Raw genomic sequence first — 20385 nt, 5'->3', positions numbered from 1 at the left:
TCCTAAAGACCCTCCTCACCTCTCAGGTTAAATTAAAAAGTACTTAACTTCTCTCCAGGAACTGTCTTCAGTGGACGAATAAATACAACTCTACATCTTCAGTTCAATTGAGTTGCAACAACTCAACCATTTTGTATAGATTACATCTGCTGTTGAGACCATTCTATCAGCAATCATTCACTCAGGTTTCAGAAGAGCAATAATATTCTGATGAATGGGTTCCCTTAGCACAATTAATCATAATAGAGTGCATCCAGTACAGGTAGTCCTGCTATAACACCGTAGTTGCAATCCTGCGAAACCTCGCTTAATGGAAAGTCGCTTAATAGAAATAATGGGCCTTATGGGGAAAGTGGGATTAGGGGCAGACCAGCAAAAAAAACATTCATGATGACTAAAAAAAACCCAAAAGGTCTTAAATTATGTATAGCACAGCCTGAATGAAGGTTGAAATCATATTTATTAACCAAAAGTATTTTTTTTACATGTCATGTGTGAAATAAGAAAAAGTACTCTGTACAGTACCTCTCACAGAAAACTAATCTGGCAGCAGCTGACACTGGCGCACACACAGAACACCAGGAAGATTGGTGCCAACATCACACATGAATGGCATAGCATGGACCCTGGTTCTTGCACAGAACGGTAAGAACATTGGCGCATGCACAGAATGGCACGGAGATTTCAGCTCGGTCATCAGAGCGTGCACAAAACAAAGTGTGCAAACTGATCCCAGCTGGGATCGTGTTATTGTCAATGGAGGTAAGCGCTCTCCAAAATACCATTCCCTAATTTTTCAGTGACAATATAGTCATGTCGTGCTGCTGAAATGTGCGATATCCCATCACTACTTGTACTCAAATTTGACAGTTGCTAATCTAAGTATCTAAGGATTGACCTGAAGGGACAGAAAGATTAACAGACAGCGATTTCAAGCTCCCCATCAGCATTACCCATTATCGGGAAGCAAAACGTATCTTTCTTCACTCAGACATGCTAATTGCCCTCGCCTGTGCAGCGAGGCCAATTGAACCTTGTGACAGTTCCTGGAGGGGAAAATACTACATTGCCTCTAAAGCTTCAGACTAGACACAGATCAGTCCTCGATGAAAAGTCAGGAAATAATTTTACGGTGCCATGCAATGATGTAGCTCCCACCTGATGGTCCTTCAGTGTTCAGCTTTATGTTGCAAAAGATTTATCTATTTTTAGCTAGACAGTGAACTGAACATGCTCCAGTGTCTATCATAAAATTATTCTCATCAATAATCAACATTTGTTCATTCCATTTGTACATGATCTGCCATCCCTTCAACATCTTGGAATATTTGAAACCTTCAACCAGAACCATCTGAGTTTCTAAAATTTATTTACCTCTTATTTTCAAAGATAACAGTTATGGACCATGCTAAAAGGTGTACAATACTGCCCTTTGCCTCTCTATTGTGGCTGTCACTTCAGCCATTAGACTTCACAAGAAAAAAATCCTCCCCTCCACCACTCTGCATCTTTCTGATCATCCTGAAAGTTTTCTTTCATTCAGGAGGTTTTTTTAAAAAAATTTGTAAACAGCCTTAGAACAATGTTCCACTCCATTTGACCAGAGCAGCAAGGAGAGAAGGAGGAGAGGTGAAGCGAGGGCTGCTGGGAAGGGTGAGTTTTCCCACATTAAAAGGGACTTGCCTTGGGAATTGGGCCTCCATTTGCCAAGGGGTGCGAGGAGAGAAGGACATCTGGGAAGTCAAATTTGTGTGGTTGCATTACCCAAAACATTACTCAGGTAGTGTCCCCCACCCATCCTCCTCCTCTAACCAAACAAAAAGGACCTGTGCGCCAGATTGGTAAGGTAAAGAGTTTTTTTTTAATTCCTTATTTTTTCAACAGTCTCTTTGGGAATTTAGAATAGTGGGAATGGAGGTTAGGGCAGTTGAATGTTCCTCCTGCAGAATGTGGGAGGTAAGGGTCACCACTAGTGTCCCTGCTGACTACATCTGCGGGAAGTGCACCCAACTCCAGCTCCTCGAAAACCGGGTTAGGGAACCGGAGCTGGAGCTGGATAAACTTTGGATCATTCAGGAGGCAGAGGGAGTTATTGAGAGGAGTTACAGGGAGGTAGTCACTCCTCAGGTACAAGAAAAAGGAAGATGGGTTACAGTCAGTGAGTGGACAGAAAGGGAACCGTTAGCAGTGCAGGGATCCCCTGTGGCCATTCCCCTCAACAGTAAGTATACCGCTTTGGATACTGTTTGGGGGGGGGGGGGGAGAGAGAAAGAGAGAAACTTACATGGGGAAAGCAGTGGGGTACAGAGCTCTGGCATAGGGTCTGTCCCTGCTGCTCAGAAGGAAAGGGGAAAGAGGAGCAGAGCAGTAGTCATTAGGGAACTCCATAGTCAGAGGGACAGATAGAAGGTCCTGTGGTGACGAGAGAGACTCACGGTTGGTGTGTTGCCTCCCAGGTGCCAGGGTTCATGATGTCTCTGACCATGTTTTTGGGATCTTTAAAGGGGAGGTGGCACCAACAACATAGGTAGGAAAAGAGATGGAGATTTAAGGCAGAAATTCAGGGAGCTAGGATGGAAGCTTAGAGCTAGGATGAACAGAGTTGTTGTCTCTGGTTTGTTGCCCGTGCCACATGCTCGGTGAGGCAAGGAATAGGGAGAGAGAGGAGCTGAACACATGGCTACAGAGATGGTGCAGGAGGGAGAGTTTGGGATTCTTGGATAATTGGGGTTCTTTCTGGGGTAGGTGGGACCTCTACAAGCAGGATGGTCTTCATCTGAACCAGAGGGGTACCAATATCCTGGGGGGGGAATTGCACAAAGGCTATTGGGGTGGGTTTAAACTAATCCAGCAGGGGGATGGGAACCAAAATTGTAGTTAGAGTACAGAAAAGGTTGAGAGTAGGGAAGTCTGAAATCAAGTTTCAGGGACGCAGGGGGGCGTGTGGCATTGTTGGTCAAGGACAGTTTTACAGTTGCAGAAAGGATGTTTGGGGACTAGTCAGCTGAGGTAGTATGGACTGAGGTTAGAAACAGGAAAGGAGAGGTCACCCTGTTGGGAGTTTTCTATAGGCCTCTGAATAGTTCCAGAGATGTTGAGGAAAGGATAGTAAAGATGATTCTCGATAGGAGTGAGTGAGACCAGGTAGTTGTCAGGGGGTCTTCAACTTTCCAAATATTGACTGGGAACAATAAGATTACTATAGATGGGTCAGTTTTTGTCCAGTGTGTGCAGGAGGGCTTCCTGACACAATATGTAGACAGGCCAACAAGGGGCGAAGCCACATTAGATTTGGTACTGGGTAATGAGCCCAGCCAGGTGTTAGACTTGGAAGTAGGTGAGCACTTTGGTGATAGCAATCACAATTCTGTTATGTTTACTTTAGTGATAGAAAGGGATAGGTGTATACCACTGGGCAAGAGTTACAGCTGAGGGGAAAAGGCAATTACGATGTGATTAGGCAAGATTTAGGAAGCGTAGGATGGGGAAGGGCACATTAGAAATGAGGAGCTTTTCCTTGAATAACCTCCAGCGTGTCCTCGATAAGTATGTACCTGTCAGGCAGGGAGGAAGCTGTAGAGCGTGGGAGCTGTGGTTTACGGAGGAAGTGGAATCTCTGGTCAAGAAGAAGAAGATGGCTTATGTTAAGATGAGATGTGAAGGCTCAGTTAGTGCGCTTGAGGGTTACAAGGTAGCCAGGAAAGACCTAAAGAGAGCTCAGTAGAGCCAGGAGGAGACATGAGAAATTGTTGGCGGATAAGATCAGGTTAAACCTTAAGGCTTTCTATAGGTATTTAAGGAATAAAAGAATGACGAGAGTAAGATTAGGGCCAATCAGGGATAGTAGTGGGATATTGTGTGGAGTCAGAGGAGATAGGGGAAGCACTAAATGAATATTTTTCAACAGCATTCACTCTAGAAAACGACAATGTTGTCGAGGAGAATACGGAGATACAGGCTGCTAGACTAGGTGGGACTGAGGTTCACAAGGAAGAGGTATTAGAAATCCTGCAGTGTGTGAAAATAGATAAGTCCCCTGGGCCGGATGGGATTTATCCTAGGATCCTCTGGGAAGCCACGGAGGAGATTGCCAAGTCTTTGGCATTGATCTTTAAATCGTCATTGTCTACAGGAATACTGCCAGAAGACTGGAGGTTAGCTAGTGTGGATCCCCTGTTCAAGAAGGGGAGTAGAGACAATCCTGTTATAGACCAGTGAGCCTTACTTCAGTTGTTGGTAAAATGTTGGAAAAGGTTATAAGAGAGAGGATTGTAATCATCTCGAAAAGAATAATTTTATTAGGGATAGTCAGCACGGTTTTGTGAAGGGTAGGCCGTGTCTCACAAACCTTGAGTTCTTTGAGAAGGTGACCAAACAGGTAGATGAGAGTAAACCGGTTGATGTGGTGTATATATGGATTTCAGCAAGGCATTCGATAAGGTTCCCCACAGTAGGCTATTGTACAAAATGCGGAGGAATGGGATCGTGGGAAATATAGCAGTTTGGATCAGTAATTGGCTTGCTGAAAGAAGACAGAGGGTGGTGGTTTATGGGAAATGTTCATCCTGGAGTCCAGTTACCAGTGGTGTACCCCAAGGGTCGGTGTTGGGTCCACTGCTGTTCGTCATTTTTATAAAAGACCTGGATGAGGGCGTAGAAGGGTGGGTTAGTTAATTTGCAGACGACACTAAGGTCAGTGGAGTTGTGGATAGTGATGAAGGATTTTGTAGGTTACAGAGAGACATAGATAAGCTGCAGAGCTGGGCTGAGAGGTGGCAAATGGAGTTTAATGCGGACAAGTGGGAGGTGATTCACTTTGGCCGGAGTAACCGGAACGCAAAGTATTGGGCTAATGGTAAGATTCTTGGTCGTGTAGATGAGCAGAGAGATCTGGGAGTCCAGGTACACTGATCCTTGAAAATTGCCACCCAGGGTAACAGGGTTGTTAAGAATGCATACAGTATTTTAGCTTTTATTAATAGAGGATCGAGTTCCGGAACCATGAGGTTATGCTACAGCTGTACAAAACTCTGGTGCGGCTGCATTTGGAGTATTGTGTACAGTTCTGGTCACCTCATTATAAGGAGGATGTGGAAGCTTTGCAAAGGGTGCAGAAGAGATTTACTAGGATGTTGCCTGGTATGGAGGGAAGGTCTTACGAGGAAAGGCTGAGAGCCTTGAGGCTGTTTTCGTTAGAGAGAAGAAGGTTGAGAGGTGACTTAATAGAGACATATAAGATATTCAGAGGGTTAGATAGGGTGGACAGGGAGAGCCTTTTTCCAAGTATGGTGACAGCGAGAATGAAGGGGCATAGCTTTAAATTGAGGGGTGATAGATATAGGGCAGATGTCAGAGACAGTTTCTTTACTCAGAGAGTAGTAAGGGTATGGATTGCTTTGCCTACAATGGTAGTAGATTTGCCAACTTTAAGTACATTAAAGTAGTCATTGGACAAGCATATGGACGTACATGGAATAGTGTAGATTAGATGGGCTTCAGTTTGGTACGAAAGGTCGGCACAACATCGAGGGCCGAAAGGCCTGTACTGCACTGTAATGTTCTATATGTTCTATTGATCCAAAATGCTTTAGCTTTCTCAATATTATTACAATGGCTTCTTCTTCTCAATGACTTGATTGAGTGTTTTGAGGAGGCAAAGATGATGATTGATGATGGAAAATTGGTTGATCTTGTCAACATGGAGTTCAGTAAAGCATTTGGGAAGGTCTATCATGGCACACTGGTACAAAAGGTGAAAACAGATGGTATCAGGGGTGAGCTGGCAAGACAGACACAGAATTGGCTTAGTCACAGGAGATGGAGGGTAGCAGTGGTAGGATGCTTTTCAGAATGGAGGGTTCTAATTAGTGGTCTTCCACAGGGATCAGTGCAGGGAACTCTGCTGTTCGTGGTCTACATAAATGATTTGGAGGAAAACGTAGCTGGTCTAATTAGTAAGTTTGCGGATGATACAAGGATTGGTAGGGTTGCGGATAATGAGGAGGATTGTCAGAGGGTACAGCAGAATATAGACCAGTTCAAGACATGGGCAGAAAAATGGCAGGATAGAGTTTAATCCAGACAAATGTGAAGTTATGTATTTTGGAAGGTCAAGCACAGGTGGAAATTATACAGTGAATGCCAGAACCCTTAGGAACATTGATATTCAGGGATCTGGGTGTGTAGGTCCACAGATTACTGAAGATAACAATGCAGGTAGATAAGGTAGTTAAAAAAAAAAGGCTTATGGTATGCTTGGCTTCTTTGGAAGGGGGCATGGAGTACAAGGATAAACAAGTTATGCTGCAGCTTTGTACAACCTTAGTTAGGCCACACTTGGAAAATTGTGTACAGTTCTGGGCATCATACTACCAGAAGGATGTGGATGCTTTGGAGAGGGCACAGAAAAGGTTACCAGGATGCTGCCTGTCTGGGGGATTTTAGCTTTCAAGAAAGGTTGGCTAGAATGGGTTTGCTTTCACTGAAATGCAAGCAGTTGAGGGTCGACCTAACAGAAGGTTATAAAAGATTATGAATGGCATAGATAGAGCGGAAAGTATGAGGTTTTTTTTCTCAGGGTAGAGGGGTTAATTACTCAGGGGTGGGTGGGGGTGGCGCATGGGGGTTTAAAAAGACACATGCAAGGTAAGGTCTTCACACAAAAAGGGCCTGGAGCATACTGCCAGAAGTGGTGGTGGAAGCAGCATTCAAGAAGCACCTAGACAAATACATGAATAGGAAAGGAATAGAGGGATACAGATCCTGTACGTGAAGACAAGTTTTAGTATGGAAGAGCAAAATGTGACAGCGCAGACTTGGAGGGGCCAAATAGCCTGTTCCCTATGCTGCATAGTTTTTTGTTCTTTCTCCATTCAGCTCAAAAAAGGCAGCAAATTTAACAGAACTAACCTGCTAAATTGGCACCAAGAGCACTTAAGTCAGCAAATGGATCCAGTGTCTGTGGCTTCCGCTGATGAGTTGGAGTACAATGTAATGAGCTGGTAGGACTGGTATTTGCTGATCTGCTGGCACCCCCAACTCCACCTGTTGGGAAAATGATATAGAAATATGAACCCATTTATAGATCTGCTTGTTGAAAATGTGACATACCATCTACCCCAATCCATAATGACTCTCACCATGCAGCTGATAAATTGCTTTCAGAGACAGCAAGACATATACTTGCCCCAGGTTTATATCAAAATCAATGAGAGAAAGACCAAGAAGGTAAATTTGAACAGCAACTTTCATCAGACAGTATTTTATGATCTTAGTTTTTGAAGAAAGGAAGGTTCTCGCTCCTGATATTCCATAAGAGTCTGTATGGGAATTTCACAGCATCTGTCACCACACATTCATCAACCAGCATAACATCCTCAATTCAGTTGCTGCTCTGCAATGAGGACACAAGTCTTTTCATGTGCTTAAATGAATGCAGTGGAGTACTTAAATATCCACCCAATATTAAAATGGTATTCGCCCAGATCTGAGTTATGATCCTTATTTTGCACAATCTGTCTTGAAATTTACTTTGTAAAAATTACCCGCTGATACACGTTTCCATTTCTCAGGTCAACAGTTAGACAGTGTGACTGTCAATATCACAGGTTTTCAATAACGGCCATCATGGTGTCATTAGTAGCTGCTTGAAGGCAACCCGTATTTTGATGCCTCAAAGCTAATTGACACGAAACTCTTGCAACCAGAGTGAAGAGACTTGCAGGTTATCATACAGTTATACCCTCATACTAGAAGGATCCATTGAAAAATCCAAAAACTTACAAAATAAGAGTAGGAGCAGACTCATATGGGCCATCAGTCCCACTCCACTTCAATGTCAGCATGGCTAACCTCTGGCTTCGACCCCAGCTTCCTATCAGAACCCCCACAAATCCTGGATTTCCCGAGAGCACAAAAATATGAATCTTGCAGACCTTGCTGTGTTCAATAATGAGGATTCATAATCCTCTGTGATAGAGAACTCCCGCCCCTTCCACTCTTAATTCTCCCAACAGAACTGCAAGTTGCAAATTCTAAATAAGAATCTGGTGAGTGATTATAAAGCTGTTATGTAAAACCCAAACTGGTGAACGAGAATCCCCTCCAGAAACAGGATCTGCAGTCTTTACTCAGATGTGCTCTATGTACTGAACACACCAGCACAGTTGATGCATAGCTGTCCTCCGATGTAACTCAACTGCATTCAATTGCAGAGCATCATGATTATGTCGTGGTTCAATGAGTCATCACACCATCACCCTCTCAGGGTAACCCTGGATAGACACCATTAGCTCTATTCACATCCCAATAATAAATTGTTAATACATCCCACCTCTTCTGCCCTTTCAACCTCAGTGGTATCTTGCATTTATGTTTTTGGTATTTTAGGAATAAAAAAAAACTTTAGGGTCAATTTGTAATGACCGTGTCCCAGAAAAAAAAATGAACACTAGAAAGGATCAGCTTTGTACAATTTTGAGAGAAGGTCTGATAAAAAAAGAAAAATGAAAACGTTTCCGTGCCAACTGTCACACTAAATCTTGAATCTCATTTTGACAGTTTGATAATAAAGAGTGGATAAGGAATTGATAATGATGTCAAAAACAAATCTAATTTGCTCTTCAGTGCTTTTCAAACATTACCTGTTTGTTCTATGTGAGTTAACTGCCGAGAACAAAGTCAATTAGACTAGTAAATATAAACAAGATTATTTCTATTTTTACCCGAAGCAGCGGATTTGTTTGCCCAAGCTGTTGAACCTCCAGGTAGATTTGAGGATCCCAAGCCCCATCCTCCCATTAGATCTGGTTGAACAGACACAGTTGGAGTACATGGCGGACCAGGGGAAACTCTACCTAAGTAAAGCAAAAAGTTAACATTTTACAGTGCATCATAATGTTTTTGCTGGAGGTTCAAACAAAGACTAAAGTACTAATGCAACATAATCTCATAAGGAGTCACTTAAACTTCTCTAAGAAAATTTAGAATTGTATGTACTACTAGGATCAGGCCCGAAAGAGTACATATTTTTCAAATGTTTCAATTTACTCAGGTTACTGCAAAGGTGAGGGCAAGTGCAAGACATACTTCATCCTCTCGATTAGTTTTTCACTAAAAGTTGTGAAGCAAGGAAATGATGCTTCCAAATGTGTCTGTGTCTTGTCAGAAGTTAAATATATGTTGTCTTAAAAAGAGATGAAAACTTAAAAACTGAGTAGTACAAAAGGGGAATTGAAATGAAAGAAACATGATATAATACAGCAAATACTAGAAAATGCAGTGTGTGTTGGTCACTATCTGAAACAAAAACAAAATGAACAGTTGTAATGGGGTCTATGTCTGGATAGAAAGTTTCCCCAAAAGAAATTCAAATTGCTACTTTCTGTGCAAGTAAAATTACTGTTCACCTCTATCAACAAAACCCTAGCCAGAGAAACAACAGCCAACCTGCTGGATATACAGAACAGACAACAGGACGGTGAACCTATCAACAAAGATGGCATATTCAAACTACTGGACCTGTGCCTCAACACACTTCACATTCAACAACCAAATATATGAACAAATCAATGGCACACCCACGGGCTCACCCATCTCTGGACTCATAGCAGAAGCGGTAATGAAAAGGTTAGAACAAACAAACAGTCTTACCACAAATTCAACCCAAACTCTGGGTCTGATATGTAGATGATACCTTTGTAATCATTAAAAACACAGAAAGAGAGATCACACACCAGATCATCAACGTCATACTCACAGGAATCCGATTCACTAGAGGGGAAGAAAAGGACAACCAACTCCCATTCCTAGACGTGATGGTACAGAACACCGAACGGAGAATTCACCACAAAGGTATACAGGAAAGCTACACACGCAGACCAAGTCCTAAACTATGAAAGCAACCAGCCCAACACACAAAAGAAGTTGCATCAAGACACTGTTCAAAAGGGCCACAACACACTGCAGTACACCAGAACTGCAAAAAGAGGAAGAACACCTGTACAATGTATTTGCCAAAAACGGATACCCCCACAATTTCATCAACAGATGCCTAAGGGAAAGACAATGGAATGAGGTCATGCCACAACCCAAAGGACTAGCCACACTACCATACATCAAAAACATTTCTGAACTGACAGCCAGACTACTGTGACCGCTAGGACTCAAAACAGCACACAAACCAACAGCCACTCTCAGACAACAACTCACCAGGACGAAGGACCCGATACCCAGCATGAGCAAAACCAGTGTAGTGTACAAAATCCCATGCAAGGACTGCACAAAACACTACATAGGACAAACAGGAAGACAGCTAACGGTCCGCATCCATGAACACCAACTAGCCACGAAACGACATGACCAGCTATCCTTAGTAGCCACACACGCAGAGGACAAGCAACATGAATTCGACTGAACAACAGTACTATTATAGGACAAGCCACACAGAGAACAGCCAGGGAATTCCTAGAGGCATGGCACTCATCCACGGATTCAATCAATAAGCACATCGACCTGGATCCAATATACCGGCCACTGCAGCGGACAGCTGAAACTGACAACCGGAAGCGGCAGTACAAATCACTATAAATGCCGGAGGAAACATCACAGAAGTGCTTCACAGGAGGCTCCCAAACACTGACTATGTCACCTAGACAGGGGACGAAACACCTGCAACACAAATTCCCAGCTCGGCGAACAAAACGAGCACCCTAGCTACAAATCTTCTCCCAAACTTTGATCACTATTGCCAAATTGAACACTATTTTCAAAATCCCATTGGCTTGTTATGTACAGGATAAATCTAATATAAAAAGGTAAAATGCTCTCAACTATCTGTACTTGACCCAAGATCACATCACAATTTTCCAAACTAGGTTGTGTGCTGTGTATTCACACTGACTGGCCCAAATTGATTTGACATGGACCAAAGAACAAGCATCCAACTAGATGAAGTTGGAACTTATATCCCATAGGCAAAAAAAATTAAGTAAATCAATTATTCAACCAGAAGCCTCTCACTCTACTTCTGCATAAAAATTCATGCCTAATGGGAATATAAACTACATCAAAATACCTAAGTGGAGCACTCTCAATGTCAGCCCTAGAGGAATATCTAGGTAACTACACTGTAATATCATTACTACTTATAAAAATAGAACTTCGAATTAGTCAATGTAAAGCTTAAAGAATCATAGAATTCCTGCAGTGTGGGAAAAGGCCATTCAGCCCATCCTGACTGCACCACTCTCCAAACAGCATCCTACCCATCACCATACCCCCACATTTACCATGGCTAATCCACCTGACCTGCCCATCCCTGGACACAATGGGTAGTTTAGTGTGACCGATCCACCTAACCTGCACACCTTGGACCACGAGAAAAAACTGGAGTGCCCTGCAAAAACCCATGCTGACATGGGGAGAATGTGCAAACTCCACACTGAGTTATGTAAGGCTAGAATTGAACCCAGGTCCCTGGCATTGTGTGGCAGCAGTGCTAACCACTGAGCCATTGGGCTGCCCAATGAACTCTGGTGAGTTGGATAAAATTGTACGACACAATCTAGAAAAAACTAGAAACATTTCAATTTCTACCATTCCATTCTTAAGTGTGTTTTGGAATCCAAAGGTTCCCTAATGGTTCAGTTTTGTAACTGTGTCTGTCAGATGAGAATGAATCCCAGGTTGAAACTACATTTCACACTTGGTTAGCTGGTAATCATGAAGTATCATAAATCTTACTCAATATCCTTCAAGGGAAAAAGGCAGCACCTTGGCTTTTGATTGGCATCGAGCAATTTCTGCTGAATGAAGACTACACAGTCAAGATAGAATTAGCTCCAGCTGCTCAGCTGAAGATTCTGCCAACAGTTAATGCAAGGCAACTGCTGCAAAATACTGGAGCAAAGGGAACACAGGGAGAACACTACCTCACCAAGAGTCAGTACCTCAAAAAAAAGGGAAAAGGTGGCTAAAGGGAAGTTAAATAATATTTAATGGACCAAAAGAATCAATTCAGTTTAAAAGTATATGCTATTGTAAGATATAATTTTAAAACATCTATTAAATTTTTAATCAAGAATCAGAATTGGAACTGAAGGCAAACTAATTGTTTCTAATAGGGCAGAAGCAGCACCATTGCCAGCTGGTAACATCTATATATTGTTGGAATAGAAACTGAGTGGGGTCACAATTGACTTAAAGCATAAAAAAGCGTTTTCAAAAAAAAACTTAAATAATATGCCAAATTTTTACCCATACTGAAAGGATCACCAGCAGTGCTTTGTGGAGTTGGAGATGGCGTCCTGGCTGTTTGAATGAAAGGGTCAGCTTGTCCAACTGGAGAACCTGCACCACTCCGATTGAGGAAAACACCAAGTAAATCCTGATTCTGTTGCTTGGCTTGAGAGTCAAATGGATCAAACGCTGTTCCTAAAAGATTTACAAGACACAAAATGGTTCATTGGAAAACAATTAGTTCCCCCCCCCCCCCCAAGGATCCAACTGCTTTCTTAAAAATATTGCATGATTTCATTATTTAGCATTTTAACACCTAGACATTTATGTGACTATACTTTCTGAACGCACTTTCAATACAAATTCACTTATGTTTAAGTGCCAAATTAAAACTGCAAACTCTGTCATAATGGAGTTGAACAATGTTCAGGAATAAGCAGATTTTTTACCCTTTGACTATTAGCATGCTTCTCAATTCAAAGCCAAACAGTTGTCTGCTTTCAGCTCATGGCAATTTCAAAAATTACACTTGCTGTAATAAAATTTCTCAATTAGCAAGCAATAATTCAGTTTAGTTGATAAAACCAAAAAACTTTAGACAAATAATTGAGTTCATTCAAATATTGTTCATTATGACCATTTACAATCCTATCTTCTTTGCTTTAGTATTTCTGTAAACGTTCTATTTTTGCCCAATTTAATGTTAGAGCTCACTGCCTTCTATTTTGTTCTCTCTAATTTGTGGTAGAAGTTAACTTGCAAAATGCGGTCATTAATCATCAGTTCTAAAAGTGACTTTTCAAAAATCAATCATATGCAAAGATCTGAAGGTTAATACTGACCAAGGAATGTGTCCACAGTAACTTCTAGACTATGATTAACAAACAACAGGTTCATCTTCACCAAGCTAAGCTTGTAAGCTTGGATTCTGTACATGCACCTCAGGAGCATAACTTGCTGGTCCATGGGCTTCTGATATTTTAACCTAATAAACTCCAGTCATGTGTCCTGCCCAGAAAAAGCAGGACAAGTCTAATCCAGTCAATTATTACCCCATCTGCCTACTCTCATTTATCTTAGATTTTTTTAGATTAGATTCCCTACAGCATGGAAACAGGCCCTTCGGCCCAATCGGTCCACACCGACCCTCAGAAGAGTAACCTACCCAGACCCATTTCCCTCTGACAAATTGACCTAACAATATGGGGCAATTTAGCATGGCCAATTCACCTGACCTGCACATCTTTGGACTGTGGGAGGAAACCAGAGCACCCGGAGGAAACCCACACAGACTCAGGGAGAATGTGCAAACTCCACACAGACAGTCATCCGAGGCTGGAATCGAACCTGGGACCCTGGTGCTGTGAGGTAGCAGTGCTAACCACTGAGCCACTGTGCCGCCCTGCAACATGATGGAAAAGAGTCAAAGTCGCGATCCAAAGGTGCAATAAAAACCTGAACTCAAAAGTGGAATGACAGTCACTACTCTTACATCAAAGCAGCATTTGACCAAGACAGGCATCAGGAGTCTAACAAAATTGAAGTACATGGAAATTGAGGGCAACACTCTTGATAGTTGGAGTTATACATAGCACACAAAGATGGTTGAAGTTCTTCAAGATCAATGGCCTCCATTCAGGAGATCACTGCAATGGGTTTTTCAGGGGTCCTAATCCCAATGATTTTCAGCTGCTTTGGCAATAATCTTGCCTCCAACATACTGGTCAGAAGGAGGAGAAATTTTCACTGATAATTCAGCACCACTTGCCACTCCTCAAATACTGAAATAGAACTGTGAAGGAAGATCTCGTTGGGTTTCCTCCGGGTGCTCCGGTTTCCTCCCACAGTCCAAAAATGTGCAGGTTAAGTGAATTGGTCATGCTAAATTGCCTGTAGTGTTAGATGATGGGGAAAATGTAGGGGAATGGGTCTGGGTGGGTTACGCTTCGGCGGGTCGGTGTGGACTTGTTGGGCCGAAGGGCCTGTTTCCACACTAAGTAATCTAATCTAATCTGGACAGCATTCAGGCTTGGGCTAATTAGAGGCAAGCAACATCTAGAATATGCAAATGCCACCCAATAACCAACTTCAACGAAACACAATTTAATCATCTCCCATATACATTAAACAGCATTACCGCAAGTGAATCCTCACAATCAGTATCTTAAGGGGTGGGTTCTCATTGGGCAGAAACTAAACTGGGTACAATAGCTACAAATGCAGATCAGAAGCTGGAAATTCTGCACCAAGTAGCTTACCTCCTGAATTCCCCATGTCGATCATTCATCAAAAAGCCAGGAGTGTGATGGAATAAGAACAAAAGGCATAGGTGCAGAAGCAGGCTGTTTAGCCCATCAAATCTAGTGTACAATTCAATGAGATAATAGCTGATCTGATGGTCCTCAACTGCACTTTCCTGCCTTTTCCCCCACAACCCAATTTCCTTCCTGATTAAAAGTCTGTCTATCTTAGCCTTGAATATAATTCGTGAACCAGCCTTGACAGCTCCCTGTAGCACATGATTGCACAGACTCACTACCCTTTGAAGAAACCACTCCTCATCTCTATCATAACTGAACAACCTCCTACTCAGATTATGCCATTTGGCCCTAAACATTCCCCAGAGTGGAAACCACCTCTCCACATTCACCCTGTCAAGCCCGATAAGAATTTCAGATATTTCACTAAGACCACTTCTCATTCTTCCAAGTACCAATGAATACAGGCCCCAACCTTCTTAACAACTCCCCTTAAGACAACCTCTTCATAACTGGAATCAGCCTAGTGAACCTTCTCTGGACTGCCTCCAAAGCCAGTACATCTCTTCTTAGATAAGGGGAAAGAAGTTGTTCACGATATTTTAGGAGAAATCTGAATCTTATCATTGTAACACTTCCCTATTTTTTGATTCTCAAGCACAGAATACTGGGAGAAATTCAGCAGGTTTGGCAACACTGGAGAGAGAGAGAAAGAGGCAAATTTTTTAGTCTTGTGTGAGTCTTCTTCAGAACTGAAGTTCGGTCTTTGCAATGATGCTCAGAGTGTTTTAAGTCTCCTTGAAGCTTATTTCCAATAATGGCAGAGAGATCATCTCCACTGTCTTCTGTTTAATTCATCTATTTTGTTGTTCCAAATAGTCTATATGTACAAGTAAAAAGCCATGAATTTAACCATTTTCTTCCCCTTTTGACCCCATTTGCTGCTCTTTTTCCCCAATGTTTGTACACTGTCCTTTCCTGTTGCATGCTGGGTATCATTCCAAATAGCTGCCCTACAATGTTCACATATTCTTTTCCTTTGTAAGCTTATGTTTCTCCTTTCCTTACGCCCTCTCTCTACAGCCCTAGTGACTGAATTCTCCAAGACAGGAGTCCCAGCAACAGTTAGAGTGAAACATGTTCCACTGGAACAGTTCCCTTCCACCCCAGTACTGATCCAATGGCTCATGAATCAAAACCCATTCCACCCACACCAATGTTTGAGCCTACACGTTTATCTCCTTGACTTGACTTATGATATGACAGTTTGCCTCTATCTCAGATAGTAATCCAGAGATTATCTTGCAAGTTCAGCATTTTAATTTGGCATGTGACTGTTGAAATTCCTTCAGCCGAGCCCGGGTTCTATTCCTCTCAACATCATTAATACCAACGCTCTCCAGTTGCCTGGTTGAGTGCAGCTCCAATAACATCCACTAGGCTGGACATCATCCAGGGGAAAGCAAGCCACCTTCTCAGCCTCCCATCCACTGCCTAATGCATTCACTTCCTCAACCACCAACACACAGTGGCATCAATGCATACCTCTACTACTTCCAGAGAAAGGCAGCAGTTACATGGGAGCACCATCACCTGCACATTCCCCTCCAAATCACACAACATCCTGACAGGAGATATAATTGCCATTCTTTATCGATCACTCGGTCAAAATCCAAGATGAAGGCAGAGTGGTAGACGTGATCCAGATGGACTTCAGTAAGACGTTCAACAAGGTTCCCCATGGGAGACTGGTTAGCAAAGTTAGACCTCATGTAATACGGAGAGAACTAGTCATCAGGATACAAAACTGGCTTGAAAGTAGAAGACAGAGGGTGGTGGTGGAGGTGGATTTTTTTTCCCAGACAGGAGGCCTGTGACCAGTGGAGTGCCACAAGGATCGGTGTTGGATCCACTACTTTTCATCATTTAAATACATGATTTAGATGTGAGCATAAGAGGTACAGTTAGTAAGTTTGCAGATGACACTAAAATTGGAGGTGTAGTGGACAGCGAAGAGGGTTACCTCAGATTACAACAAGATCTTGACCAGATGGGCTGAGAAGTGGCAGATGGAGTTTAATTCAGATAAATGCGAGATGCTGCATTTTGGGAAAGCAAATCTTAGCAGGATTTATACACTTAATGGTAAGGTCCTAGGGAGTGTTGCTGAACAAAGAGACCTTGGAGTGCAGGTTCATAGCTCCTTGAAAGTGGAGTCGCAGGTAGATAGCATAGTGAAGGCGTATGGTATGCTTTCCTTTATTGGGCAGAGCAGAGAGTACAGGAGTTGGGAGGTCATGTTGCGGTTGTACAGGACATTGGTTCGACCACTGTTGGAATATTGCGTGCAATTCTGGTCTCCTTCCTATCTGAAAGATGTTGTGAAACTTGAAAAGGGTTCAGAAAAGATTTACAAGGATGTTGTCAGGATTGGAGGATTGAAGCTATAGGGAGAGGCTGAATAGGCCGGGGCAATTTTCCCTGGAGGTCAGAGGCTGAGGGGTGACCTTATAGAGGTTTATAAAATCATGAGGGGCATGGAAGGGATAAATAGACAAAAAGTTTCTTCCCTTAGTAGGGGGGAGGAGGGGCAAAGAGTCCAGAACTAGAGGGCATAAGTTTAGGGTGAGAGGGGAAAAGATAAGAGAGACCTAAGGAGCAACTTTTTCCACACACTGGGTGGTATGTATACGGAATGAGCTGCCTGGGGAAGTGGTGGAGGCTAGTACAATTGCAACATTTAAGAGGCATCTGGATGGGTATATGAATAGGAAGGGTTTGAAGAGATATGGGATGGTGCTGGCAGATGGGACTAGATTGGGTTGAAATATCTGTACGGCATGGACAAGTTGGACCGAAGGGTCTGTTTCCATGCTGTACAACTCTATGACTCTATAACTTCTTTCCTAATCATACCAAAAGGTGTACCTGCACCAATTCAGGAAAAGAGTGTTACAAAAGGTAATTGGGATGTGCAATAACGATGTCAGGATCTCATGGAAAAAATTTAAAAGCTATCAAGTAACGTATTAGCTCACATCAAAGTATACCGGAGTGAAACATAATTTCATCTCACTGAACTAAACACAATACTTTCCCACATTCTAGAAAGCACACAGTTCTCCACAAAGCTCAGGACTAATGCAAAAAAGTGATCTGATCAGAATTAATTTCAATAATGTTCAACTGACATCTTTGTATTAGCTTATTAACATTTTTAGAAATGTATGACTTGCACATTAAATGGAAAAAAGTCCTTGACATCATTGCTTAAGAGAACAAAACAATGGTTACATAGCAGTAAGAGAATTAACAAGGGACTAATGAGCTTAAAGCAATTAATAAATCAGCAGAGATAAAGTGAGGGAAACTTGAGAATATAAAGCTGACAAATTCTCTTGACGTAGAGTTCTAGAACAGACGGCTACAGAAATAGCAGATACACCAACAATAATGTTGCTAGTTTTCCTTAGTTTACAGGGTGGTTCCATCATATTGGAAATTAATAAACCAAATACCACTATTCAGGAAAGGAGGGAAAGTGAAAGCAGAACAACAGATTAGTAGCTAGCTAGTCATTGGGAAATGCAGCAACTTATTGCAAAAGGGCTAATTTAATAGTCACACAACACCAGGTTATAGTCCAACAGGTTTATTTGGAAATACTAGCTTTCACAGCACTGCTCCTTCATCAGGTAACTAGTGGGGCAGGATCATAGGACACTGTGATAGTTTGCTACAAATTCTGTTTCTTACAATCCTGCCCTACTAGTTACGTGAAGCAGCAGCGCTCCGAAAGCCAGACCTTTCAGAAAAACCTGTTGGGATTATAACCTGGCATCGTGTGAGATTTTTAAAATCTTTGTCCACCCCAGTCCAACATTGGCACCTCTACATCATATCAAAAAGGAAATCTTATTTTTAAAAACTCAACTAGGCCCTATATTCAGCACCTTTCGCCCTGAACAGTACACAGTCTACCTCAGATTACACTGAAAAGGGATGTATCCAGAATTTGAACAACAGGTGGAGTTAGCGGTCTCACACTGCTACTATGCTGCAAATCCTTTCAGTAATATTGACATTATAACCTTGCATCTAAAGTGATAGTTTGATCAGACAAACCAACATAGTTTTATAAAAGGGAAATCAAGTTTAAAACATTTCTTAGATTTTTTTTGAGACATAGGGCAGAGTGATTTTCTACACTAACTGGATGCTGCTGTCAAGCCAAAAAGAGGTTTTAACAACAACATGAAGTAGTAATGAAAGATATAAGCAGCAGTGGCAGTGTGATGCTGGGTATGTACACTGTACATCCCAATACTGGTGGACCGCATCAAATATCTTGACCATTTCCAACCAGAAGCACATTGGCCACACTCAACCAGCCCATGCCTGCAAGTCTCAGAAAAGTTAATCTTTAATTTAATCTATTTGTCTAAATCTACCTGCTCAGAAATGTCATAACACACCTCTAGTGCAGGTGGGACTGAATTTGGATCGCCCTGTCCAAGAGGAGGGACACAACCACTGAGCTACAAGAGGGCCAAAGCCTCAGATGTTGGTGGATTCAACCAGACATTCGCACTGACCTCAGCCTGTGTGGGAATTGAACCTATGCCATTGGTTTCCCTCTGCATGGCAAACCATCGGTCCAACCAACTGTCCTAACCAACTAGGGCTAACCTCAGAATATATCTACAATTAAGTAGGATTCTGCTGCCAGAATTAATGATTAAATCAGTCTGTCCTAAGAGTTACACCAGAAACGAATTTAAGTTCATCAGCCAGGTCTGCAGTTAATGTATTAGTGTGCTCAAAACTCCATATCCAACTACTCAGGACCCTGTTTGAGTAGGCCACAGGAATTCATGCATACATTTCACATTTTTCACAAAAAACTCATGAAGACAGCCAAACTTTGCTGCATCGCTATGGCAATGCCCTGACCAACAAAAATCTGTCTGGGCTGAGAATTAAATTTGACTGTTAACTGTCTCCATGCCAACTTAAGGCCCACATTCTCACTGTATAAAGTAGTGTCTCTTTATTCAAGTCTGTTTCTTGTATCCAGTTCTGATGAGCACAAGATCAAAAACAAACAACATTTAGTCTCCTTCTAGTAATGTTAAAAATTTTAACCAGAAGTAAACATTAGTACGATCAGATAAACCAATGTAGTTTTATCAAAGGGATATAAAGTTTGAAAAATCTTTGGTTTTTTTTTTAAATATAAAGGGGAATGTGGTAAACTTTGATCTCAACAAGACATTCAATTAGTTGACACGGAGAAGAATAATAGGCAAAATATGCAACGGGGTTGATGGGGGAGAAGATAAATAGTGATCCATAAATGATTATGTAACAGGCAGAAACAGAAGGCATAAATGTGCAATTCACATTGCGATCTAGCTAGCTGCAAGAAACAAGGTTGGGCCTCAGCTGTTTACAATTTATGTTCATAACTTAGACAAAGAAATTAAAAGCAATGTGTCCAAGTTTTCTGGCAATACAGTGCTGGCTTTATGTTTCAGTTTTATGTTCTGTCTTAGCTCTTTAATTGAGCCTTCCTATCCATTTTATCTGAGCCCCTCAATTAAAACTTCCTATCAGCCTGCTTTGTTCCAAAGAAAATAGTTCCAGCCTAGCCAATCACGGCTCATAGCTAAAAGTCTCCAGTGCAGGCAAAATCCATACAAATCTCCTGTGTGTCCCCCACCAGCCTTGCATGATCACATCCTTCCTAAAATGTGGTAAACAAAATAATGCAGTGTATTCCAGCTGTAGCCATACCACTTTTATTATATAGTTTTACCAAAGCTTACTTGGTCCTATTCAATGCCTTGTGTAATAAAGCATCCTGTATGTTTCATTAAACATATTTTCT

The 20385-nt window shown here is 42.0% G+C and overlaps 1 protein-coding gene across 6 annotated transcripts in view; it reads right to left on the bottom strand.

The window, feature by feature from the left end:
* dnajc6 (DnaJ (Hsp40) homolog, subfamily C, member 6) overlaps positions 1-20385 on the bottom strand; it is a 143160-nt gene that overhangs the window by 34544 nt on the left and 88231 nt on the right. For 5 of the 6 annotated variants that reach the window (XM_072574066.1, XM_072574065.1, XM_072574064.1 and 2 more), the window contains exons 14-16: positions 12256-12432; positions 8724-8855; positions 6910-7044 (exon numbers count right to left, since the gene is read on the bottom strand). In XM_072574066.1, coding sequence (XP_072430167.1) covers positions 6910-7044; positions 8724-8855; positions 12256-12432 — 444 coding nt within the window. The remainder of the gene's footprint in view (positions 1-6909; positions 7045-8723; positions 8856-12255; positions 12433-20385) is intronic. The other variant, XM_072574062.1, reaches the window with a different exon arrangement.

This window comes from Chiloscyllium punctatum, chromosome 7 (genome assembly GCF_047496795.1).
Source record: "Chiloscyllium punctatum isolate Juve2018m chromosome 7, sChiPun1.3, whole genome shotgun sequence".
NCBI classification, from domain to species: Eukaryota; Metazoa; Chordata; class Chondrichthyes; order Orectolobiformes; family Hemiscylliidae; genus Chiloscyllium; species Chiloscyllium punctatum.
The sequence above is the reverse complement of the archived record's forward strand: the minus strand, read 5'-3'. Positions and strand labels throughout refer to the sequence as shown.